Source organism: Marmota marmota, unplaced genomic scaffold (assembly GCF_001458135.2).
Source record: "Marmota marmota marmota unplaced genomic scaffold, marMar, whole genome shotgun sequence".
Classification (NCBI taxonomy): Eukaryota; Metazoa; Chordata; class Mammalia; order Rodentia; family Sciuridae; genus Marmota; species Marmota marmota.
The window spans coordinates 15,794,140-15,821,571 of NW_026000242.1; the positions used below are offsets into that span (position 1 = coordinate 15,794,140).

Genomic DNA, 27,432 nt, shown 5'->3' on the forward strand with positions numbered 1-27,432 from the left:
GACAACTAAGAAAATATCTAAACAACAACAACCACAACAAAGATGGCCCCTGGCACATAGTTTTAAAATTCTCTTTATTGGCTCTAAAGATGGTGGTAGGAGCTGCCTCACAGTCCAGGAAAAAAAAAAAAAGGGAATATGGTCATGATTAGAGGAAGGGGCAGCTCTACCAGTGGCTGATGGAAAGGCCCATCTCAGTGGCATTAAAGTATGTAGGGGGCACTTGTGGCTCCTGCAGTTTCTACTTTGCATTCTCAGATCCAAAGAGAACAATGCCTCGAGCTTTCAGCCTCACAGAGAGCCCAGCCTACTAAGGTGACATCAAAACCAGAGGTTTTTTTTTGGTTGTAAATAGACACAATATCTTTGCTTTATTTATTTATTTTTATTTATTTTACGTGGTGCTGAGGATCGACCCCAGCGCCTCACGAATGCGAGGCAAGTGCTCAACCACTAAGCTACAACCCCAGCCCCCAAACCAGAGGGTTTAAAAGGAGTTTTAAAAAGCCATGACATGCTTTGTTGAAATAAACATGCACATCCTCAACACAGATGACACGGTGAAGAGTCTTGGAATGTCTGTGAAGACTTATTGGGTTAAGCATAATTTCTCTGAAATGTTAAAAAGAAAAAAAAGGAAGAAATTCATAAATCAGATTGGATCCCTAAGGCACCTCATCTCCCCTGTGAACTTTCCTGTGGCAGCTGTAACAGGAGAAGGTTGAAGTGCATCTTCAGTCTCAACGTGGCTCCCTAAAAGCAGACCAATTCCTAGATTCCACTATAGAGATTGTCCAATAATTGGTTTGTTTGGGGGGCCAGGAAATCCGTATTTTATCCTATTTATTTGTTTGTTTTTTTGCCGTTGAAGATTGAATGCAGGACCTTGTGCATGCTAAAAATTCTCTCTGCCACTGGCTCCTTCCTGAGCCATAGGTACTTTTAAAACAGCTCTCCTGTTAATAGTAGTATGAGCCAGGGTGGAGAACCAGTGAGCTCTGAGGTTCACACGATAATGAATTCAAATTCTTATCTCTTTAAGTTCAAGGAAGCATTTCTATAGAGAATATTTTTGATAAAGGTTGTAGTGTTCTCAGCCCTGGTTCCTGACCCTTCCAAGAACTGTCTGTCTCCATCATCTCTTGATTTTCTTTCCTGTGGGTCTTAAGCTTTTACCCTTGCTGCCTTCTGTTGTTTACCTTCCAAACTTGTTTAAGTTTCCCTGATCCTTGGCAAGACAATGAAAACCCTGTCCTCAACACTGCTGCCTATTCTTTGAACTCTTTGCCCATCCCTGTTCTCCTTCCTTTCATCATTTTTTGAAACAGCGTTCTGTTTGGTGCACTCAATTGCAGGTCTTCTGTTCCCTCGGCCCATTGAAATCCACTTTGGATATTCCCACCAACAAAAAGTTTGCCTTCAAAAATCCAGCAGCTTCCAATGTACCAGTCATCCTGTTTCCTAGGCCATCCTGTCATTCTCTGCAGTTTCTGACACTCTGTATTGATGATCTCTTCCTTCTTAATGTGCTTTTTCTATCCTAACTTCTCTGTCATGGCATTCTCAGAATTTCTTACCTTTTTCTGACCATTGCAAACTATTGGGAAAATAGGGAAGTGTATATTTGGACTGACAAGGACTGACAACCTATTTACATTCTTTCATTTAACAAATGAAAGAATTTATTTAGTGATTACAAAGGGCCAGTTATCTATGGCTACATAAGAAATTAGCATAATCTTCGTGGCTTAAAAACAACACATATCTACAACACATATCTATTATCTTACCGTTTTTGTGGATCAGAAATCTGAGCATTGCTTAGCTATACTTTCTGCTTCAGGGTCTTTCACGAGGCTGCATCATGGTGTTGGCCTGGGGTGGATTCTAATCTGAAGATTCAGCTGGGAAAGGATGCACTACCAAGCACCAAACTTCTAATGTGCAGGCAACATTGACAATCACTGCTTCTAGAAGGGCAGTTGAAGAAACAGAGTCTTCAGAGAGTGAAAAGATGACAAATTATCCAATGCTTACCGAACAGAGAGAATTTAACTAGAGTTAAAACTGAATTTAAAGAAGTCTCTCTCTCTCTCTCTCTCTCTCTCTCTCACACACACACACACACACACACATACACACACACACACACATTTCAAATAGCATATAACAGCTTAACTAAAGTGATCACTGATTGGATGGTCAATTAAATGGGGAACATGTCTTCATGAGACTGAGGAGGGGTCAGAAATGTAAAAGAGAATAAAAATGTAGCCTTAAAATCCAATAATTTAATTTTTGTGCACATGAAGTAAGCAATAAAATGAAATAAGGAACTACTTGCAAAAAATTTAGTATTTCCCTTTGTGTTTAGCAAGAGAGAGAGAGAGAGAGAGAGAGAGAGAGAGAGAGTGTGTGTGTGTGTGTGTGTGTATGTGTGTTATGGATAGAACTTACTTGAAAGTTATTCTGATATCTTCTTTTATTTTCTAGGAATATTTTGAAAACCATTGCTCTGGGCCAGATGTTGTCCTTGTGTATATGTGGGACAGCCATCACCAGCCAGTATTTGACAGAAAAGTACAAAGTGAACACCCCCATGCTTCAGAGCTTTATCAACTATTGCTTACTGTTCCTAATTTATACAACGATGCTGGCATTTCAGTCAGGTAGGTCAAATGTGGAAATTACCTTTTCAATAAAATTATCTTCAAAAAGATGTTCTGCTTTTAGACGCTTAAAAAATAAAACAGTGCAAAACCAAGAAAGAAAACTGTAGCATTAGTTATAAAAGTTATTAGAAAAATATGACACTTTAAAAGTCTGAAAGTAGTGACTAGAAATTTATGCATAACTCTCTGAAGTTGTTGATTAAAATCAAGTATGTAGCACCAGCTATTTGTAACAGGGTAGAAGTTGTAAAAAAAAAAAGTGTAAATGTTAGATTTCACTTTTTTTTTCTTCTTCTCTCCTCTGGTTGATAAAATTAAGAGCCAATATCAGAAACACTTGAAAAGTCAAGAACTTTACTTTCCAAAATACCTAGTTCTAGCCAAGGGGAGAATGCTGCATACGCATGGATTACATGTGGATCAAGTCCATTTTGAGAGTGACAAAGATGAGAACTTGGCAAAGAATTAACATCATTATTGCTAGCACCATTAGAAAATTGTTGAATTATTGTTTCTAGCTAGTTATACAAAAATGGGAAAAGCTAGACATTTATTTTTTTGTGTGTGTGGTGTTGGAAATCAGACCCAGGGTGTTGGTCACATGAGGCTCACATTGAGCTCCACCAGAGCAATCATCATTTTGATTGCTTAACTCATTTGTTATATATGGACTCATGGAAGCCTCATAGCTCAGGTGTTATGTTATCCTCATTTAACAGAAGAGGAAGCAGGTGTGTAGCACTTAGATCACTTGCTTTAGGTTATGTTGGTGGTAACTGGTAGAACCAGGAATTCAACCTAGGCAGCCTGTCCCAGATACCATGCTCCCATCACCTGTCTGTATTAGGGGCTGCTTGTTTTGCAGTCCTAAAGTCCTTCTCACAAGAAAAGAAGAACATGGTATCGCCAAATCAATTAAAAAAGATTCAGTTCAGGAGCATGAAGAAAATGGGCAACCCAGCTGACTGGGTTTCATCATATTTAAAATTACCAGTGTGGCATTTGTTAATCCACTTTTAAAATGAATCTTAGTGCATTGGTGGTATTCCTATGTGTCAGGATCATGACTTTTTTTTTTCCTAAAGAAAATAGAAACTAGTTGTGAGAGGGGAAAACATGTTTGGGAGTGGGGGAACACCACATTTGGCAAGAGTTCTAGAAGTTGGAAGCAAAACCAGTACATGGTTTACAGTCATAGACCTTGCTCTTTTCTGGAAGCCCTGGACTTCAGGAAGTCAATGTGATTCATAAGTGCATCATGAGGTCCTCCTAAGGAATGCTTGTTGTGTGCTTTCCATGGATCTTACATCTAGGAAGACTTACTCTGTTTTCAGGATATTCCTGCCAATTGGATTTTAATGATGTTTATTTGGTTATGATTCTCATTAGTTTTATTTCTTTTTAACAAAATCTTTTTAGTTATACCTGAACACAATATATTTATTTTGTTTATTTAGTTTTATGTGGTGCTGAGGATCAAACCCAGTGCATCACACGTGTGAGGCAAGTGTTCTGCCACTGAACCACAACCGCAACCCACTAGTTTTATTTCTTCATGGGTTATCTTACCATAAAGCTTCCCCTATACATGCCAACTCAATGTCTCCTGTGATGCTCGATTCTCCAAAGTATTGACTCTTTGTTAATATGAATAAACAGGATTTGGTGGAATAAAAGGTGTTTGTTTAGTTGTATGGCTGGGCCTTTTCCTAAGCTTATCACTGGCTTCCTTTCACTTAACAGTTCATCTTTTTCAAAAGAAAGACCACTTGCAGAGTTTCCTTTGAAGAAGCCCATGAATGGAGGTTAAATAACCAGTTAATTCACAGGAAAACATTTCATTTCCTAGAATAGTCTGTGGCTAGTCAGAAATAGTGACATCCACGCTCATCTGGATATTGTACTTTTTTGACAACAGGAAAGAAAATTTAACCACTTTTCTCTCAATTTCTTTCTGGTGTTTTCATTGACTACTTGGTCTATGGTGACACCTTAACTTGAGTATCATCTAGAAAAAATATGACTCTGCTAAGGTGGTGCAGGAGTTTGGATTATGGGTAATGAAACTTAGGTGGGACCACTTTCAAAATACACAATACAGAATACAGATCAGAGAGTCCTGGCTTGAACGCTCTGATCTCCAGATGAATATGTGTTTTATTATTTTCAAGTAACATGAACTAATCCAGCATTCTTTCAACCAGGCAGTGATAACCTTTTAGACATCTTGAAAAGGAAATGGTGGAAGTACATTCTGCTGGGACTGGCAGATGTGGAAGCGAATTACACGATCGTCAGAGCATACCAATACACCACTCTAACCAGTGTCCAGGTGAGAGGGAGCCTTCTGACCACTGTGGATTTTATAGCTTCAAGAGGAGAACATGTGCTTATGTGTGCTAACTAATTTTATTGAAATCTGTTCACTTGAAGAAATAACCTAAACACAGGTGGATGATATCTGTTTTCCAGTAGAGCACATGCAGTAATGAGTAATTTTGCCTGGAATTAGTAAAAAAATGTATACATGTTAATCATTTCCTAAACCACTAATGCTAGAGCAGTTTAGAACAATTCCTACCAAAATAAGCACAAATATTTAGTTGGCAGTTGGTACTGTGATGTTGACAGGAGTTCTGTTTTATGCGTTGCTCAAACATGAAAGTGGATGTATCTTTATACTACAGAAAAGTTGGAGGTTTGCAAGCAAAGGAACCTATTGAAGGAGCCTATTAAACATCTTGGGGAGAGAGGGTAGCCAAAGGTAGAACTCTCAACCCTATTTCTTTATTAGTTTTAGTCTTGCAGGGTTGAAAGAAAAGTGCTCCTATATAACATTAATTTCCAACTTTTTGGAGTTAAGGAAGACTTAATTTCAGTTGTTTAAATGTTAGTGGGGATGCTATGTATTAATACCAACTCATCATTACTAGCAACAAAATGTATATGGAGATGGAAGTGAAATGGACTCCATGTTTAAACTTCGAAGTTCTATGAATTTATAACTTTTTGATATATTACTTTTCTCACTATGCAGTTTGTATTAGACCTACAAATTTTAGCAACTGTGGAAAAATTAAAGTGAAATTAAACTCATTTCACTGGAAAAGGTAAAGATTGACAAAAATTTATTTTTTCTATATGAACATACATTAAATGTTATTCCCAGAATATGTTTTATTAAATACTTTTTTTCCCCCTATAAAATTGTGCTAAGCATCATCCTCAGCAAATCCTTTGGTTTTTTTCACTGGTATAGCTTAAAATTCCCAGATAGGAAATGATTTGTTAAGACAGACATTGTTTTAGTCACCAAAATTCCTGACAAGAATAGTTAGAGGGGGAAAAGTTTATTTTGGCTTGCAGTTTTGGAGGTCTCAGTCCATAGATGACTAACTGCATAGCTCTGAGCCCAGGGTGAGGCAGAACTCTTGGCAGAGGAGCATGGTAGAGGAAAACAGCTCAGGATGTGGTAACAGGAAGTAGAGAGAGCTCTCCTGGGACAAAATTCATACCCAAAGGCTGGCTCCCAGTAGCCTGTGTACTCCAGCCACACCCTACCTGCCTACAGTCACCACTAGTTAATCCATATCAGTGGGATAAGCCATCCATCAAGTTACACTCATAACCTAATCATATCACCTCTGAATGTTCTTGGGTTATCTCATACATGAGCTTTCAAGGGACACCTTATATCTAAACTGTAAGCTGAACACCAGAGGAGGCACACAAAGAACCTAGAATTTCATAAAAATTATAAGCAGAGTTACGTAAAGGATGAAGTTTGTCACAAGGAGGAGTGAGTACATATAGAAAATGTCATTTTCTAGTCACATCTACCCTTATAATTTCAGATACCTTTTTTTTTTTTTTTTTGGTGCTAGAGAGTGAACTCAGATACATTTTAATTACTTGATTTCAGTTTTCAGAAACTTTGATATCGGACTAGTAATGATGAACAGTTTTTTAATTGGTTCAAGGTCTACACACAGTTAAACAAAATACTTACCTTTGGATTTTCTTTAAGGTGGGGGGTGGGGTACCAGGAAGTGAACCCAGGGGTGCTTGATCACTGAGCCACAGCCACAGCCAGTTTTATTTTTTATTTTGAGACAAGGATCTCCCTAAGTTGCTTAAGTCCTTGCTACGTTGCTGAGACTGACTTGGAACTTGTGATCCTCCTGCCTCAGCCTCCTTAGCTTCTGGGATTACAGGCATGTACCAACATGCCCGGCTTACCTGTTGCAACTGAAGTTCATGCTTTTTCCTATTGAAAACAATTTCTTATATGGTAGCCCCTTAGAAAAACCTAAGCATTTGATTATCAAGTCACATACTTCTGGTCCTAGCAAAGAATATATTATTTCAGAAAAAGCATCTAACAACTAAAGCTCCTTCTAGCAGCAGAGATGCCTATGATTGGATTTATTCAAGTTGATTCTCTGTTAAAGTAAATCTCTGACAGGGGAAATCTGAAAATGTGGAAATTTGGATTAGAAAGTCTTTGTACCTCCTTCTTAAGGATTCCTTCAAAGATTCGTAATTACAGGTAGTCAGACGGTGGTTCATTGAAGTTCATGGTGTGGCCTTGGGTTTCTACTCCTGTCTCTTCCCACTCTTCTGCCACATCTGCCCATCCCCTACCATATCTGCTCCTTCTCTCTTTTGCCACTCTATTTTTTTCTAGAATATAATTTAGAAATCTGTTTTGAAGTCCTCTCCCCTTTCTCTAAGGCTTACTTCAATGTGGCTATCTTTTCTATATGCTATTGTTCTTTTTTATTTTATTAAAATATATATTTATTTTGTTATATATGATGGCAGAATGCAATTCATTTCATATTACATGTATATTGCACAATTTTTCAAGTTTCTGGTTGTACACAAAGTATCTTCACACCATTCGTGTCTTCAAACATGTACCTAGGGTAATGATGTCTAACTCATTCCACCATCTTTCCTACCCCCAAACTCCCTCCCTTCCCCTCCCTCCCCTTTGCCCTATCTAAAGTTCCTCCATTCCTCCCATGCTCCCTCCCAATTGCCATTATGAGTCAACATCCTCATATCAAAGAAAACATTTGTTTTTTTTTGGATTGGCTTACATCACTTAGCATGATATTCTTCAGCTCCATCCATTTACCTGCAAATGCCATTATTTTATTCTCTTTTAATGCTGAGTAATGTTCCATTGTGTATATATGCACCAAAGTTTCCCTATCTATTCATCTACTGAAGGGCATCTGGGTTGGTTCCACAATTTAGCTATTGTGAACTGTGCTGCTATGAACATTGATGTGGCTGTGTCCCTGTAGTATACTGTTTTTAAGTCCTTTGGGTATAGACCAAGGAGAGGGATAACTGGGTCAAACAGTGGTTCCATTCCCAGTTTTACAAGGAACCTCCATACTGCTTTCCATATTGGCTGCACCAATTTGCACTCCCACCAGCAATGTATGAATGTGCCTTTCTCCCCACATCCTCACGAACACTTATTGTTGTTTGTATTCTTAATAGCTGCCATTCTGACTGGAGTGAGATGAAATCTTAGAGTAGTTTTGATTTGCATTTCTCTAATTGCTAGAGATGTTGAACTTTTTTTATATGTTTGTTGATTAATTGTATACCCTCTTCTGAAAAGTGTCTGTTCAATTCCTTGGCCCAATTATTGATTGGGTTATTTGTTTGTTTGTTTGTTTGTTTTGGTGTAAAGGTTTTTGAGTTCTTTATGTATCCTAGAGATTAGTGCTCTATCTGATGTGCTTGTGGTAAAGATTTGCTCCCATTCTGTAGACTCTCTATTCACTTCATTGATTGTTTCATTTGCGTAGAAGAAGCTTTTGATTTTGAGTCCATCCCATTTATTGATTCTTGGTTTTAATTCTTGCACTATAGGAGTCTTATTAAGTAAGTTGAGGTCTAATCTGACATGATGGAGATTGGGGCCTACTTTCTCTTCCATTAGGTGAAAGATCTCTGAATTGTTGAGTTGAGTTTTGTGCATGGTGAGAGATAGGGGTTTAACTTTATTTTGTTGCATATGGATTTCCAGTTTTCCCAGCACCATTTGTTGAAGAGGCTATCTTTTCTCCAATATATGTTTTTGGCACCTTTGTCTAATATGAGATAACTGTAATTATGTGGGTTAGTCTTTGTGTCCTCTATTCTGTACCATTGGTCTACAAGTCTATTTTAGTGCCAATAGCATGCTGTTTTTGTTACTATTGCTCTGTAGTATAGTTTAAGGTCTGGAATAGTAATGCCACCAGCTTCACTCTTCTTGCTAGGGATTGCTTTGGCTATTCTGGGTCTCTTATTTTTCCAGATTAATTTAATGATTACTTTTTCTATTTCTATGAGGAATGTCATTGGAATTTTGATTGTCGTTACATTGAATCAGTATAGTGCTTTTGGTAGTATGATCATTTTGATAATACTAATTCTGCCTATCCAAGAACAAGGTAGATATTTCCATCTTTAAGGTCTTTTTAAATTTCTTTATTTAGCATTCTGTAGTTTTCGTTGTAGAGGTCTTTCACCTCTTTCATTAAGTTGATTCCCAAGTATTTTTTTTTTTTGAGGCTATTGTAAATGAGGTAGTTTTCCTCATTTCCCTTTCAGAGGATTTGTCACTGATGTACAGAAATGCCTTTGATTTATGGGTATTGATTTTACATCCTGCTACTTTGATGAATTCATTTATTAGTTCTAGAAGATTTCTGATGTAATTTTTTTGTGTCTTCTAGGTATAGAATCATATCGTCAGCAAATAGTGCTAATTTGAGTTCTTCTTTTCCTATCCGTATCCCTTTAATTTTTTTTTCAACTGTCAAATTGCTGTGGCTAGAGTTTCAAGAATTATGTTAAATAGAAGTGGTGAAAGAGGGCATCCCTGCCTTGTTCCAGTTTTTAGAGGGAATGCTTTCAATTTTTCTCCGTTTAGAATGATATTGTCCTGGGGCTTAGTATAAATAGCTTTTACAATGTTGATATGTTTCTGATATCTCTAGTTTTTCTAGTGTTTTGAACATGAAGCTGTGCTGTATGTTGTCAAATGCTTTCTCTGCATCTATTGAGATGATCATATGATTTTTATCTTTGAAGCTATTGATGTGATGCATTACATTTATTGATATCTGTATATTGAACCAACTTTGCATCCCTGAGATCAATTCCACTTGATTGTGGTGCACTATCTTTTTGATATGTTTTTGTATTCGATTTGCTAGAATTTTATTGAGAATTTTTGCATCTATATTCATTAGAGATATTGGCCTGAAGTTTTCTTTCTTTGATGTGTGTTTGTCTGGTTTTGGAATCAGGGTGATATTGGCCTCATAGAATGTGTTTGGAAGTGCTCCCTCTTTTTCTATTTCATGAAATAGTTTGAGGAGTATTGGTTGGTTAGTTAGTTCTTCTTTAAAGGTCTTGTAGAACTCAGCTGTGTATCATCCAGTCCTGGGCTTTTCTTGGTTGGTAGGCTTTTGATGGTGTCCTGTATTTCCTTGCTTGAACTTGATCTGTTTAAATTGTGTATATCATCCTGATTTAGTTTGGCATATCATATGCCTCCAGAAATTTGTTGATGCCTTTGATATTTTCTATTTTTTGGAGTACAGATTTTCAAAATAATTTCTAGTTATCTTCTGTATTTCTGTAGTGTCTGTCATGATTTTTCCCTTTTCATCATGGATATTAGTAATTTGAGTTTTCTCTCTCCTTCTCTTTATTAGCATGGCTAACAGTTTATCAATTTTATTTATTTTTTTCAAAGAACCAACTGTTTGTCAGTTTTTTCAGTTGTTTCATTTTCATTGATTTCAGCTCTTATTTTAATTATTTCCTGTCTTCTACTGCTTTGGGGGTTGATTTGTTATTCTTTTTCTAAGGCTTTGAGATGTAATGTTAGGTCATATATTTTTTGACTTTTTCTTCTTTGAAGGAATGAACTCCACACAATGAAATTTCTCTTAGAACTGCCTTCATAGTGTCCCAGAGATTTCAATATGTTGTATCAGTGTTCTCATTTACCTCTAAAATTTTTTTAATTTCCTCCTTGATATCTTTTGCAACCCATTGTTCATTCAATAGCATAGTATTTAGTCTGCAGGTGTTGGAATAGCTTTTATTTTTTGTTTTAGAATTGATTTCTAATTTCATTCCATTATACTCTGATAAGAATGCAGGGTAGTATCTCTACTTTTTTGTATTTACTAAGAGTTGCTTTGTGGCATAATATATGGTCTATTTTAGAGAAGGATCCATGTGCTACTGAGAAGAAAATGTATTCGCTCGTTGATAAATAAAATGTTTTATATATGTCTTAAGTCTAAGTTATTTATTGTATTATTTAGTTCTACAATTTCTTTGTTTAGCTTTTGTTTGGAAGATCTATCCAGTGGTGAAAGAGGTGTGTTAAAGTCACCCAGAATTATTGTGTTGTAGTCTGTTTGATTCCTGAACTTGAGAAAATTTGATTGATGAATATAGATGCTCCATTGTTTGGGGCATACATATTTATAACTGTTATGTCTTGTTGATGTATGGTTTCCTCAAGTAGTATAAAATGTTCATCTTTATCCCTTTTGATTAACTTTGGCTTGAAGTCTACTTTATTTGATTTGAGGGTGGAAACCCCTGCTTGTTTACGTAGACCATGTAAATGGTGTATTTTATCCCAACCTTTCACCTTCAGTCTGTTGACATCTTTTCCTATGAGGTGAGTCTCTTGCAGGCAGCATATTGTTGGGTCTTTTTTTAATCCAATCTGCCAGTCTATGTCTTTTGATTGGTGAGTCTAGGCCATTAACATTCAGGGTTATTATTGAGACCTGATTTGTATTTTTGGTCATTTTGTTTATTTTTGGTATTTAACTTGACTTGGTTTCTCCTTTGGTTGGCTTTTCCTTTATTGTAGTTCTTCCCTTTGCAGATTTTCATTGTTGTTTTTTTATTTCCTCCTCCTGGAATATTTTGCCAAGAATGTTCCGTAGTGCAGGCTTTCTTGTTATAAATTCTTTTAGCTTTTGTTTAGAACAGAAGGTTTTTATTTCATTATCAAATCTGAAGCTTAATTTTTCTGGATATAAGATTCTTAGTTGGCATCCATTATATTTCAGAGCTTGGTGTATGTTGTTCCAGGATCTCTGGCTTTGAGAGTCTGGGTTGAAGAATCTGCTGAGACCTGAATTGGTCTTTCCTTATAGGTAATCTGATTTTTTTTCTCTTGTGGCCTTTAAAATTCTATCCTTATTCTTTATGCTAGGCATTTTTATTATAATGTGTCTTGTTGTAGATCTGTTGTTATTTTGTACATTTGGTGTCTTATAGGCCTCTTGTATTTGATTTTTCAATTCATTCTTCATGCTTGGGAAATTTTGTGATGTTATTTCATTGAAGAGACTGTGCATTCTTTTGGTTTGAATCTCTGAACCTTCCTCTATCCTAATAAATCTTAAATTTGGTGTTTTGATGCTATCCCATAATTCTTGAATGTTCTCTTCATTGTTTCTTACCATCTTCATTGTGAGGTCAGCTTTATTTTCAAGATTGTGTATTTTGTCTTCATTGTCTGAGGTCCTGTCTTCCAAGTGATCTAGTATGTTGGTGATGCTTTCTATTGAGTTTTTTATTTGGCTTATTGTTTCTTTCATTTCATGAATTTCTGTTGTTGTTGTTTTTCCCCAGAATCTCTCTTTCTTGAAGTAATCTCTTGCTACCTGTATTTGTTCTCTTATCTCTTTGTTGGATTGATTGATTTTTGCCTGTATCTGCTCATTTAGGTCATTCTTTAATTCCCAGATCATTTTAGTTATGAATATTCTGAACTCCTTCTCTGGCATTTCATCTACTGTGCTATCTATGGATTCTATTGTTGTAGTATTTTGCTTTGTTTGGGGCACTTTCCTCCCTTGGTTTTTCATGATGTCTCTGTGTGTTCCTCTCTTGCAGTATAGATCTGAGGTATTACAGCTTTGCCCTATTGTCTTATAATGTCCCTGCAGGTTACCAATACCTCACCTTTAAGGGGGAGATTAACATTACAGCACTCAATGTACCCAATGTGCAACCATAGATCCGTTAGTTTCTATTTTTACATTTACAGTTTTGTTGCTATAATCAGAAATGATGAGTTTGGTTATCTTCTACCATATAGTTGATGGGTTTGCATAATGGTTTACAGTTTCTAATGGTAGAAGTGGTGGCTTGGGGGTGGGCTGAGATGTTTGTGAGGTAGGATGTTAGTAGGAGAAACAAGAGAGAGGCAACCCCATGCAAGACTCCCTGTTATCTTAGCAACAGGATAACTGTTAGCACCCCTAGTAAAGATACCTCTGGTGCAGCCAGGCTCACAGGGACCTTGGTGACATCTTACCAGGTCCTTATTGTTGTCCCTTGATAGAAGCCACGATATGCCAGTTTTGTGGCAGTGGCAGCTTCAAGCCTGTATGTACCCTGATGTTGAGCCGTGGAGCCACACTTTGGTGAATAAGGAACCCCAGCTCAGGCTGGGCCTCTCTCTGGGTCACCAGGCCGCGTGGAGCTGCGGAGCTTCTAATATGATCTAACTCATTTTTATATCTATGTCTCCCTACTCCTGTCCTCAGGGTCTCACTTAGTGCCCTCTTTTGTGGCTCTATAATGCCTTTTAAAGATGAAGTGAGAATCTTGGAACTGAAGGCATCGAAGAAGACACCAGTCAGCAAGAATACATTTTGAAAATTTGGTTCATGTAGATAAATGACTGAAGGTGTTAGGTATCAGATGAGAAGTTATGGAATTTTAGAATAGGAGTGAACCGGAGATCATTTGGTCTGATCCCTTCATTCCATATTTTAACTCAGAGAGTGACTGGCTTGAGATCACAGAGTTAGCTGGTCCATGTCAGGGACAGAGCCGAAGCTTCTGAGGCTTTTCCCGTGACAGCAGCTTCCTCATAAGGTCATTTGTGGCTTACCGAAATTGCTACAGGTAGAGCAGATTCAAGTTTGATTTTAAGATGCAGTTTTTGGATAGGGAGTCTTTTGTGACAGTTTCGAGTGAACTTTTTCTACTTTTTTTTTTTTTTGGTTTGAGAACTTTGTTAAGCTATGATGATGGGTTCTTCTGGTGTCTTCCGGGACAGCCTATTATCATTTGCATCATTTAATGGCTTGTTATTCAGGCAAACTCAATAAAGCACTTAGGAGATTAGAGAATTGCAGCTGGAATAAATAACAAGGCAAGGTGCCCATTTCTACATGGTGTGTTGGATGCCAGTGATGATACTGCAGTAAAAGGCAGATAGGATCAGACAGGCTGCTGGAGTTTTAGAGATCTGCCTTGTCTATGACTAAACAGATTCAGAGAGAATCATGGACAAGAGTTAAACAAATAACCAAATCAAACCAAACTGACCAACCAAATAACAACAAAAAACAGGGTAATCCAAACCCAGCAGTTTTGGGATATTATTAGTGTAAGGCATATATATATACTTGAAAGCATCATGAATTATCCTTATTTATGTTTTATCCTTGAATTTACATAGTTTTGCAAAATTAAGAATTAAGTAAGTGCGATCTTTATTTTTCTTTTATTTTGCAAATAGTTTTGGATTTGTATAATTTTGACACCCTTAATGTCCCTGTCTTTGAGATGGGCAATATCAGGGTACAAGTGTTTTCTGGACCTAGAATTAACAGGTGATGGAGGAGCATGTGATGAAAACAAGCAAGAGTTTGAACAAACCATTGTCTCATGTCATGGGGTCACATACTCATCAGGGAGAGGGTTCTACTTGCTCTTTCAATTTGACCTTTACTTGTTTGTAGCACATTCCCCTTTTGCAGTTACTTATCTGGTTTTGTGATTATTTATTCCATATCTGTTAACCTTGTATAATTCCTGAGGACAGGCCTTGTATCTATCTTGTTCACCTCTGTATTCCCACCTCCTCTTACAGTGTCTTGCACATGTCAAGTGCTTAATAAATATTTGTTGACTGAGTAAAGAGATGAATGCAGGAAGGAAAGTTTGCCTTCTGGATTTTAGGATAAACATAAGTGGGAGTGTAGAGGTAAATTGCATATGCCTCCGAATAGAATTTTTGGGTTCAGCAACCAGCCATCCCACTTTGGACAATATGGTTTTGGGCAACTCTTTTCTTCTCTCTGTGCTTTTGTTTTCTCATGTATNAGTAAATAGTTTCTGGTTTTGTCTCATGAGAGAGTCGTTTCTTTGTATATTTGCAATCATCTTCTTTTGGTATGAACGTTTAGATTAGTTACTGAAAAATCTATTGTAGAGTCTTCTTGTTTTTCTGTTTTTATCAAAAATGAGACTTGGTGTTCTCTGGTGACATCTAAAGTCACTGTAGATGACTTTGGTGAAATTTAGACTTTGTGTCAGATTTAGACAAGAGCGTTTCCATGCTTCCTGCCCTGTGGTTTTTAATATATCCCCTTCCACAAATTCCATGAGTTTGTCAAGTTATAGAATCACTTTCTGAGGCCTCATATTATGGAATATAATATTATTTTCCAGTTATTGAGGAGTAAAAATATGAAAACTTTGCCATATAGTGAGAATTGTATGAACTTCTAGAAACCAGGGTTAAATAAAAATCTTACTTAAATGAACAGGAATCAGGTAAACCCCTAGTTCACTTATTGACAATATATTCCTCTTTGTGTCTTGCCTGCCTGTAGGGAGTGACGTGCTGATTGGTGACCTCTTGGTCCTGCTTGGAGCTTCCCTCTATGCCGTTTCTAATGTGTGTGAAGAATACATTGTGAAGAAGCTGAGCAGACAGGAATTTTTAGGAATGGTGGGCTTATTTGGAACAATTATCAGTGGCATACAGCTGTAAGTGTCTAAGATTTTTCTTAAGAACGAACTAAGCAAATATATCAGAGATTGCTTTCTAACTACTAATATTCATTTGTTCGGTTAAGCCCAAATTCACTTCTGAAATAGAAAGCTGATAAAGATTTGTTAGAGGATTGTTAAACATCAATATTATTATATTTTATTTTCTTATGCATGTGGGATTCCATAGGATTCCTGACTACAATGTTGTGGAGGCCTTGCCAGTAAGAACTTTTTCTTTTAAAATTATTTTCAAAAAAATGTTAACACATTAACTTTCTAATCTTGTTCAAGGGAAAGGAGTATGCCATGTTTTCCTTCTATAGCTGACTGCTGTTGAAGAACACTTGCAAGGGAGTCTCACATATCATTTTTTTTTGGTGGTGGTGGGGTACCAGGAATTGAACCCAGGGGTGCTTAACCACTGAGCCACATCCCCAGCCCTTTTTAATATTTTTATTTAGAGACAGGGCCTCACTGAGTTGCTTAGGGCCTTGCTAAGTTGCTGAGGCTGGCTTTGAGCTCGCAATCCTCCTGCCTCAGCCTTCTGAGCAGCTGTGATTACAGGTGTGTGCCAATGTACCTGGCTGAGTCTGACATATCTTTATGGACTCCTTTGGTTTTATTCTTTGTCATTTTTATTGAAGATAATTATTTCCTACGAAAAATTCAAAAGTCAACATAATTCCTTACTTTTGCTGAAGTATAGCAACTAAACTACTTATGAAATAGTAAAAATTAATATGTGGCTCTCTCTGCAACCTCTTGTTTTTATCTTAGATTGATTGTGGAATATAAGGATATTGCCAGCATTCACTGGGACTGGAAAATTGGTATGTAAATAAATAATAATTTTGTTATCTGTGTTCTATCCCCAACTGACGAAAGGCACACCAAAAAACAAATGCTTCATTTTAATAATATTTATATGTCTTTGTAAAATCACACTGATGATAGAGATTTACATTGAGTTTTCTCTGAGAATTGGTAGATGAACCCTTATAAAATTAATTTTTAACTCCAGGAATAGCTTTAAAAAAAAAACAAACTATGAATTTTGAACAAGACTGATGACTGAACTTCGTCACACTAGCTTTCAATTAGATCTGTATTTAGGTCCTCCAACGTGTGAAGGTTGCCATCTACTTGTTGTAATTTGTGAAGCATTAACTGGAAGCATCGAAGGTTGTGTAATCACTCACCACCTCTGGTTGCTCCTCTCATCTGACATTGCTAGGTTTCTGCACAAAAATAAAACTGAAGAAAATGTTAAGAGAGTGAAGAAAGATTTGAGCCGTATTTTTTTTTTTATTGGTTGTTCAAAACATTACAAAGTTGAGCCGTATTTAATGATGGGTGGAAAGAAGTTAAACAGTACATAAATGTCACTGACGATTATGTACCATGCTTGAATAACTTGATTCAATTAAATAACAGAGAGAAGAGAGAGAGAGAAAGAGAGAAAATGAATATATGTATATATTTGCACTGAGCTTAGCACAAGGTTAAAGAAGTAGATACAAAGCGGAAACATTGCTATTGTGACTAGCACTGTCCCAAAGAGGATAGTTATATCGTGCTGTCTTGGAGCATTTAATTTAATGTGATGTACAAAATACAAAGATCTCATATCTGTCTTGGATGTTCTAAAAATACGTTATTCTGAATCCAGTTATACAAACCATACCCTAGTGACCAAACAAATTAAAGGAACAAAAGATAATGAGTGATTTCTCTTGACACATGACATTGAGTCTGTTTTTATTGACTTTTTATCACAGAATCATTTGCCCTGGGAGGGTGGATAGAATAGCAGAGGGTGATAAGAGCTGTTAACTCAGTCACACTATAAGCAAGATATTATGGTCTTCATCATCCAACACCCTATTAGATTTTTAAGGTTTGTCATCTACATCACAGCTTGGTATTTTGTTATTATTTTCCAGAGAACTTTGTAGTCGCATTTGCAGTACTACCATTAGGAGAAGCTTTGTAGATAGTGTGTTAAAGGATCAGGGAGTTTTATATGGCAGCCAAGCTTAAGCCACTTTGTCTTGTGATTTCTCCCCATAATATTAGATATTCCATTTTTCCACAGCCCTGCTATTTGTGGCATTTGCTCTCTGTATGTTTTGCCTATACAGCTTCATGCCATTGGTGATTAAAGTCACTAGTGCCACCTCTGTCAACTTGGGCATCCTGACAGCTGATCTCTACAGCCTTTTCTTTGGACTCTTTCTGTTTGGTTATAAGGTAAGAAAATAGATCATGTTCAAATAAGAACACTTACCTGGTGGAAAAGAAGTTTCTTTAAGCAGGTTTCTTTAAACTCTCTATCCAAAAATAAAACCTCATCCTTTTGACAAGGATTTCACTGGACAAGCCTAACTCCTTTTGTTTCCAAATTAGAAAATCGGTCCAAATAAGAATCGCCCTTCTGGAGTTATTCTAAAGGGCGAAATGCAGTGCACTTTGTTTTTGATTTAGCCAAGAACACTAGGTTTTGGAAATGCTAATATGTGTTGCCAGGTGATAACCAAACAATCGGAGAGAGATGCTATTGACCTTGCAAACTAGACTGAGCACTTGGGGCTTTTCTCTTCACTCTTTGCCCAGATATAGAGTCTGCAACACCTGATGGAAAGGAAGGAGGAAAAGGTACATTATCACGAGTGTGTGATTGCAATGGATTCCTCTTTGGCAGTAATCTTGTATCATAAGGGACCTAAAAGGTAGTTCAGTCCAGTGGTTTTTCAGATTTTTTTCTGTCTCCAGAGCATCACAGCACACCATAAGCATAACCCACTCCCATCATTAATAGTTTCTGCTAAATGCACTAATGATCAAGGGGAATAGGGTGGGAGGAAATAAATCAGCGTCCTCAGGGGAAGCAAGAGAATGAATATGTAATTTGAAAAAATTGTATCCTCAGTCTGGACCACCCTCTCTCGAGAATTACTGATTATATTATTTATTTTAGAGATGGGAAACAAAGGCCCAGGGAAGTTATATGTAGTTAAGTTGGTTAGCCTTAGTGAGCAAGGCTTTACCACTGGTTAGTGGTGAAGTCATGACCAAATCTTAAGTTGTCATCCTCTTCTTTCTCTTCTAGCAATCCAATTTTCTTTTCACTGAACTTCCTACCCCCCTATTTTCATTTATAAAATGAGAATTTCAAGTTAATGAATTCATCATGTTGTCTCATACAACAGAGGGAACCAAATAAGTAAATATTTTTTCGACTTCACAGCCTATTTGAGAACTCTTAGGGCAGCATTTTCCATATTTTTTGATCTCAGGACACTTTGAAATGCTTAAAAATTGAGGGCTCAAGTCACTATTCCCTATTATTTATCGTATTGGAAATTAAAGCTGAGAAATTTTAAAATATTCATTTATTAACATATTGAGAAAACAATAAACTCATATAGTACATAATAGCATAAATAATATTTTTATGAAAAATTATGTTGTCTAAGATTTTAAAAAAATGAAATTGATTTACATTTTTTAAAGATTAGTATATCTTATTTTTTAGTTGTAGATGGACACAATACCTTTATTTTATTTTTCATTTTTATGTATTTTGTATTTTTTATTCTAATTTGTTATATATGACAGCAGAATGCATTGCAATTTATATTACACAAATAGAGCACAATTTTTCATATCTCTGGTTGTATACAAAGTATATTCACACCATTCATGTCTTCATATGTGTAATTAGGATAATGATGTACATCTCATTCCACCATCTTTTTTACCCCCATGACCCCTCCCTTCCTCTCCCATCTTTTTGCCGTATCTAGAATTTGTCTAATCATCCCATGCTCCCCCTCCCAACCCCACTATGAATCAGTCTCCTTATATCAAAAAAAAAAAAAAATTCTGCATTTGTTTTTTTGGGGGTTGGCTTACTTCACTTAGCACTGTATTCTCCAACTCCATCCTTTATCTGATTTTATTCTCTTATTGCCGAGTAATTCCATTGTGAATATATACCACATTTTCTTTGTCCATTCATCTACTGAAGGGTATCTAAGTTGGTTCCATAATTTAGCTATTGTGAATTGTGCTGCTATAGACATTGATGTGGCTGTGTCCCTGTACTATGCTGTTTTTACGTCCTTTGGATATAGACCAAGAAGTGGGATAGCTGGGTCAAATGCTGGTTCCATTCCCAGTTTTCCAAGAAATCTCTATACTGCTTTCCATTTTGGCTGCACCAATTTGCAGTCCCATCAGCAATGAACGAGTGTGCCTTTTCCCCCACATCCTCGCCAACACTTATTGTTGTTTATATTCTCTTTTTTAAAAAATATTTAAATATTTATTTATTTGGCGGACACAACATCTTTGTTTGTATGTGGTGCTGAGGATCGAACCCGGGCCACACGCATGCCAGGCGAGCGCACTACCGCTTGAGCCACATCCCCAGCCCTGTTGCTTATATTCTTAATAGCTCCCATTCTTACTGGAGTTGAAATCTTAGAGTAGTTTTGATTTGCATTTCTCTAATTGCTAGAGATGTTGAACATTTTTTCATATATTTGTTGATTAATTGTATATCCTCTTCTGAGAGGTGTCTGTTTAGTTCCTTGGCCCATTTATTGATTGGTGCTGAGGATTGAACCCAGTGCCTCACATGGGCTAGGCAAGCGCTCTACCACTGAGCTACAATCCCAGCCCTGATTTACTTTTCAAAGAATCTGTTTAATGTTCAGCTTAGTAGAAAACTGTTGGAATCTTGCATCTGCTTCTTCATTCAGCCTTGTGATTACATGTCATGTAGCCTCTGGAACATTCCACTGTGCACTTGTAAGACAGTGGAAGTGAAAAGGGCAGATATTATCTTAGTATCATTGTGAAAATAGTTTTGAATTTACAGATTCCCCTCAAGGGGTTCCCTCAAAGGTCTTTGGATCACACTTTGAGAACTGCTCTCTTAGAAGCTTTTTTTCCTCCATCATACCCACAATAGAGGCTGGTTGACCTGCTTGCTCTCTTTCTCCATAATCGTGGAACAGATAGTTACCATGTTGGCTGTTACCTGATAATTTTAATTTCAGTAAGGGATAGCAGCTATATTTCTTTGTTCTAGTAAATTTTGTATCCACATAGTAATCCTTTATGCTGATGTATGCGCTTTCCCAGGAACCAGCCATGAACTCACATACTTATCTGAACTGTTGATACATGAAGCTCACTGGGTTCTCAGAAATTGTTGCTTATGAACTGTAAACCTTTGTCTTGCAAAGCGATGGAGGACAGAAACCAGATTTTATCTTTGCATACTTGGTTAAGATATTACTGAATTAAGACAGAAGGAGTATTTATAGTTTATTGGAAGCATCACAAAAAAGTAACAAGTGTCAAAGTGAATCTGAGAAGTGGTCCTGACAGGCCCATCCCCGCCCCCCAATGAGAATTGTCAAGGGCTACAAAATACTTCTTAAGGTACCGAGCTGCTCCTTGGTTCTGTGGTTGCATTTCTCATGACTGCCACTAGGGGATGGTGGCATTTCCATACTGCCTTTCCAGGCCCATGATAGCTTCTGTACCCAAACAAAGCATTTGGGGGCAGAAGTAAAATTTATGACCTGTCTCACCAGTGCTGTTTAATTTTTTTTAACCAAACATATTGATTTATCTCTAGTAGTTTAACTTTTACTCTCATAAGTAAAATATTGTCTAAAAAGGAGCAAAGGTTAAAGAAATAACTTCTAGGGCTGGGGTTGTGGCTCAGTGGTAGAGCGCTTGCCTAGCGCGTGTGAGGCACTGGGTTCGAGCCTCAGCACCACATAAAAAAAATAAATAAATTTATTGTGTTCATCTGCAACTAAAAAAAGAAAGAAAGAACTTCTAAGTGGAAGTTCCCTTGTCATTATCATAAACTCTTTATCTTAACAAATATGTCATTTAATAAACTCTTAATAATAAGTAATTAAGATTAGACCTTAAATATTTGCTCTTCAATCTCCCTTGAAAAAGCCCCTTTCTGTGTCATTTTTGGGGCACATGACTTTAAACTATTATTCTTAGAATGGGAACTTGCAGTCTATATATTCCTCTCCAGTTCTTTTGTTTTATGGTCCTTTGTCCCTGCTGGTCTAGTAGCTAACTCCTAACTCAGATTAGATTTTATTGTTTTTGTCCAAAGGCCATTTCAAGACTTACAGAGCAAAGAGCAGGACTGCAGTGATTTTTAGACTACATTGTAGATGTAGTAAAAAGTTCAGGGAGTAATGAAAACACCTAGCATTTTAGACAGTTTTTAAAGGAAGCCCAGTATACCACCAATTTAAAAAATTGTATAGCCAAAATAACTTTGATTCTTTTGAAGAAGACAATTGAAAAGAGGTTTAAAAGTTTTACACTTGTCTGTGTCAGATCCTAAACACTCTGTTCCTCTGGAATCGACCTTAAGTAAATACCTGTTGAATAAAGTGGCTACCAGAAACTTCCTGTATAGATCCAGACTCAAAGGGTAGAATTGCATAAAGGAAAAAGGGTAATAACCTCTGTTTAGGAGACTTACCACACTCCCTCAGTCTCTATTCTAATAAAGGTGCCTCCATTTCATCACCCTTCTTCCTAAGAGTGATATAGTGTTTTTCTTTGGAACATTTGAAAACCACCAAACCAAATTGGGTATGTTTTGAACAAACTATATAGCTTTCCCCAGAGGGGTACCTCTGAACACTTTACAGGAGAGTGTGATTGCTTTTTATAATACTGACTTTAAAAGTTTAATGAGCTGGGTGCAGAGTTGCATGCCAGGTTCGTGGGAGGGTGAGTCAGGAGGATTTTTTCGAGTCTGTGAGTTCAAGACCAGCCTAGGCAACATAGTGGGACTCCATCTTAAAAAAAAAAATTAGGATATTCTAAATAGCTTTAACTTCCCCTAATAGTCTCTGAATCAATGTTCCCCCTACAAGCATCCGTTAGACACCAGCTATGTGTTGACACCGTGCTAAATGCTAGATATAAGAATTAAAGCCAGTGGTAAGAAGGTAACTCAACTGCTCAGCTTGATGTTGTCACTGGCTCTGAAACATCATTGAATCTGGTGAAGGCTGTCGGGCCTTGGGAGGAGAGCTGTGGCCTTTCTGTTCTTTATGAAGATTAATATTAAGAGGAAACAAGAGTCTTTGAAAATTAGCATGTCAAACCCAATGGTGTTCCATAGAAGGTCACTTATTTCACAAACCTACCTTTAGGGATGTGTCTTGCTTTCCTTTTCATCTCTTTCTGTAATCTTTCTCTTTCCTTTCCCTTGCCCATTCTGTTTTCTTACTGCTCTTTTTGTAATCCCCTTATTGAAACCCTTTTTTAATGGACATAATATAAAACCTAAGTTAATTCAATACATCTACTGACGTGAATAACATAACATGCCCTTCTACCCCCATTCTTCATTTTAAAATCAGTTTAACAGGACCATTCATGAACTGAATTTACTTCTATCAAGAAAAAAAAAATCCTGGGTATTTAATTACGCATTACTTATGCTACATAGTTTCCATAATTTAAAAAAAATATTCTATTTTTGGTACAGGGATTGAACTCAAGGGCACTCGACCACTGAGCCACATTCCCAGCCCTATTTTGTATTTTATTTAGAGACAGGATCTTTCTGAGTTGCTTAGAGCCTCGATAAATTGCTGAGGCTTGCTTTGAGCTCGTGATCCTCTTGCCTCAGCTTCCTGACCCACTGGGATTGCAGGCATGTGCCACCTCGCCTGCACGTAGTTTCCATAATTTTTACTTCACCATTCTTGATTAGTCTTCAGTAATTTTCTTTCTGTGCTTTATTTGTCATGCTAATATAAAAGCAAATACAGTGTGTTCCAAAACCTTCAGGGAGTACCTGAAACTGACTGAATGGCACTGAACCCTATATCTATCTATCTATCTATTTATCTATAGATAAAGTTTATAAATTAGGCACAGTAACCCTAATGATGACTACTGACAACAATTATAATAATAAACTGTAATAAGAGTTATGTAAATGTGTCTTATTGTACTGTTCTTATCCTTGTTGCCTTGGGTAATAGACACCAAGGAAGGTGAAATCATGGATAAGAGGGAACCACTTATATTGATTTTATTAATTTATTTAATACTTGAATTTTTGTATGGATCTTCAATTCATATAAGAGAACATTTACAAGGTACCTAATATAACTTGTTTAAATTTTGGGAGGTATGTCAGATGTCATTTTTGGAATATACACCCAATGAATTAGCTTTCTGTCTGTATTGCATTTTGCCCTGGGTAGATGTTTTTATTCCTAAAAAGGATCATTTGAAGAAGTCACCAAAACTGCTCTGCATTCTTATGGTGTGTCTGTCAGAATGGGCTCCTGTTCTATTGGTCCTTCTGGGAGCAGAGAGGGTAGCCAGTGTCTCTGCAGGTTCATTCTTGTGGCTGTCGTCACCCCACTCTCCTCTTTGGGCTTCAGACTCTTTTGAAAAATGGTGTCTTAATCATTTTCTAGCTCTAAAAATCTGAATCTGTGCAGTCCATCATAAATTTTACTATGTAATAATTTCCTACAGAAACAGGATAATTAATTCTAGTATAACAAAATGAAATTTATTGAAATAGCAAGATGTGTTAGTCAGCTTTTTATCCTTGTGACCAAAATACCTGACAAGAACAATTTATAGGAGAAAAATTTATTTTGGGATTATGGTTTCAGACATTCTGTCCATGGTTGGCTGGCTCCAGACTGGAAGGGGGAGGGGAGTGAGAGAGAGGGGAAAGAGGGAGGGAGAGAATACAAATGTGCACACATGAGCAAGAAAGAGCCCAAGATATAGTCCAAAGTCACACCCCCAGTAGCCTACTTCCTCTAGCCATGCCCCACTGCCTACAGTTGCCACCCAGTAGTCCATTCAAATTGTTATTCCATCAAATGGATTAATCCACTGGTGAGGTTACAGCTCTGATAATCTAATCATTTCACCTCTGAACATTCCTACATTGACTAACACATGAGCTTTATGGAGGACACGAAAGATCCAAATTATGATACACAGATTGAGAAGTTATTGAGTAGATATGACATCTGTGCATCCATATTTTGTCTTAGGTTCTGTGTCCTGTTTTATAACAATATGGTAAACTGTGTCTAGGATCTGAAATGGGCTCTCTCATGGTATTCATCATGGCCTTTTATTTCCTCCACTTTGTTGGATTGGTTTCAGGGTGAGGTACATCTAAATTATCACAAAGCAAGGCAAGGTTCCATTTCCCTAAAGATGCAAGGCTGTAGTTGGCTGATGTGCCAGGTGTTTCGATAGCCCGTGCATTCACCAGTATACATGGGAGGGTCTGGGGCATTTAGCTTCTTCTTACAGAACTTTCAGAAATAGGTAAAGAGAAGGTAACCTTCAAAGGACTATAGACGAAAGGTGTGTATATGCGGGAGCGCTTTGCATTGTTTGTTCTTTTCTTCTCCCAGTTTTCAGGACTCTACATCCTGTCCTTTACTGTCATCATGCTGGGGTTTATCCTGTACTGCTCCACCCCGACGCGCACAGCAGAGCCAGCAGAGAGCAATGTGCCCCCAGTCACCAGCATTGGAATTGACAACCTTGGACTGAAGCTTGAGGAGAGTGGTCTCCCAGAGACCCAATCTGCGGTCTTGTAGCTGGAGAGGATGGCACACACCTGTGCAGCACCAGGAGAAAGCAGAACCCACCGACTGCTGAGAGACACTTGGGGAAATTACAAGGCTCGGAATGAACCCTCTATAGCACTGGATTACACTCAGTGGTTAGATTTTAGAAAGGAACACTGAACAATGTATCAAAAATAGATATACCAAAATAGAGCAGAACCCAAGACCAGGACCTGTTTCTTCTGTGTGTTAAGGACCAAAACCTTTGGGTGAGAGGGAGACAAGGTGTGGGCCCTGCTGCGGGTATCTCAGAGGTACATGTGAGAGAGCAGAATGGGGGAATACCCAGGAGTGAACCAGCCTTGGGCAGGGTCTGAAAGCAGGCTGTCCAGTCTGGGCCAAGTGCTCAGGAGTAGGGATGGTCCAGGGCGGTTCTGGAACAGGTTTCCTCTGTTGGAAACTTTGGGGTTTTGTCCTGCTGAGGCAGTTATCCACAGGCCTTGTGGCCTTTGGGCACAGATGAGTCCTGGCCACTGACTGCATATGGTGGGAAAATGGGTGGGGCAGCATTTGAGAGGTTCTGAGATAAAAGAATGAATAATATGGAAGCATGAAACTGGAATGTAGTAGCCTAGAACCCTCTCTCAATTGTAGGCTCTCTCTCTTTTTAAATATTTCTCCTCCATCATTCCCAGGTCCTCACTGGTCACATTTGTTCCTTCATTCCAGGTCCCAGAGCAGACTGTGATCTTAAAGTCTGTGACGGTGAACATCCCTTCTACATTTTCAGCTTCACACCATATGCCAAGATTTCTCAAACCTGAGCAAATATGTGGATATCATCCTTTAACAAAAATTCTCATGACTCCCAGAAATATTCCCTATTGATCTCATTTTATTGTTTCAGCTCAGAAAACTAAGTCTTACAGCAAATTATCACAGCAAGGAGAAAACTTTATTTGTATAACTGGTAAAGAAAATAGATTATCATCAAAATGAAAACATAAAATGAATGATTTTTCAGAGAATAGTATGCCCCAGAGCCTAGGAAGCCTTCATTAGTTGATAGAGAGCTCTACTCTACTTCCTACCAAAATGTTTGTAATGCCATGAGATTTTTATGATTCTTTTTCAATGTAAAGTGTTAACATGCAGCATCAGTATAATATCAACCACCAAAATGACACTTTCAGAAAACTTTGTTTGTAAAAAAATTTTTTTTATAAAAGTATAATACAACAATTGGGGCTAAATAAAGATTTTGAATTCACAAAATATAGTTATTGTGTGTTTTCTTAGGTTCACTGAATCCCCTGGTGGACAGTAAATGACTTCATATATTCAAGATCTTTTATATCCAAGTTTTTAGAATCATGTCTCCTGTGAGGTGAAGCAGACATACCTATTTGGGGGCTACTGTGGGATTGAGGGAAATTGATACTGAGCTTACAGGTCATTTGTAGGAATCTGAATGGCCACAATGGGATTTTTACTTTTTTGAATAAATATACTTTCATTCTCTGAAACCTATTAAAACTGCCTTCCCGAACTCTTCCCTCTCTCCCTTCCCCCTTTCTTTCTTTGTACAGGGGTTTGAGTCCAGGGTTTCATGCATGCCATGCTAGTGCTCTGTACTGAGTTATATCCCCAGACCTGCCTGTCCCCTTTAAAACATTGTTTTTTTTTTTTTTGAGACAGGCTCTTGCTAAGTTGCCCAGACTGGTCTTGTACTTTTGATCCTCTTGGCTTAGTATCCTGAGTAGCTGGAATTATAGGTTCACACCACCATGCTAGATTTTTATGACAAAGTACTCATTGAGCAGGTTATAGTGGTGCATGCCTGTAATCTCAGTTATTCAGGAGGCTGATCCAGGAATATCTCAGGTTTGAGGATAGCCTTGGCAACCTGGCTAGACTTTGTCTCAAAATTTAAAAATTTAAAAAAGAGCTGGGGACATAGCTCAGTGGTAAAGCATGCCTGGGTGGTTCAATTACCAGCACTATAAATTACAAACAAACAAATAAATAAATATTTAAATATGTGGTGATTCCTTTGAAAATCAAGAGCATATGCAGGCTTTTGAAACACCACATTCTTAAGCTGAGAGTCTTCTCTAAATTCTTTTTGCCTATTAGAACAATATTGATTTTTCAATAATTTTAATAGATATTCATGGCATTAAAAAAGACCCCTATGAATGACAGAGTTGCTAGAATGTTCCCTAGTGTTGTATAGATGTGATAAATTGGGCAGCCTGACTGTGGTAGCACTTAAGAAG

At 37.4% G+C, this 27,432-nt stretch overlaps 1 protein-coding gene across 1 annotated transcript in view; it reads left to right on the forward strand.

Annotated features, from left to right (window-relative positions):
- The window catches only part of Slc35f2 (solute carrier family 35 member F2), a 58,583-nt gene extending 32,155 nt beyond the window's left edge, over window positions 1–26,428 (forward strand). Inside the window, exons 2-10 of the mRNA XM_048795617.1 lie at window positions 2,494–2,669; window positions 4,877–5,004; window positions 7,938–7,942; window positions 8,960–8,966; window positions 14,706–14,730; window positions 15,362–15,518; window positions 16,302–16,354; window positions 17,620–17,774; window positions 24,995–26,428. Of these exons, the coding sequence (XP_048651574.1) occupies window positions 2,494–2,669; window positions 4,877–5,004; window positions 7,938–7,942; window positions 8,960–8,966; window positions 14,706–14,730; window positions 15,362–15,518; window positions 16,302–16,354; window positions 17,620–17,774; window positions 24,995–25,183 (895 nt within the window). The 3' untranslated portion in view covers window positions 25,184–26,428. The remainder of the gene's footprint in view (window positions 1–2,493; window positions 2,670–4,876; window positions 5,005–7,937; window positions 7,943–8,959; window positions 8,967–14,705; window positions 14,731–15,361; window positions 15,519–16,301; window positions 16,355–17,619; window positions 17,775–24,994) is intronic.
- Window positions 26,429–27,432: the final 1,004 nt, after the last annotated feature.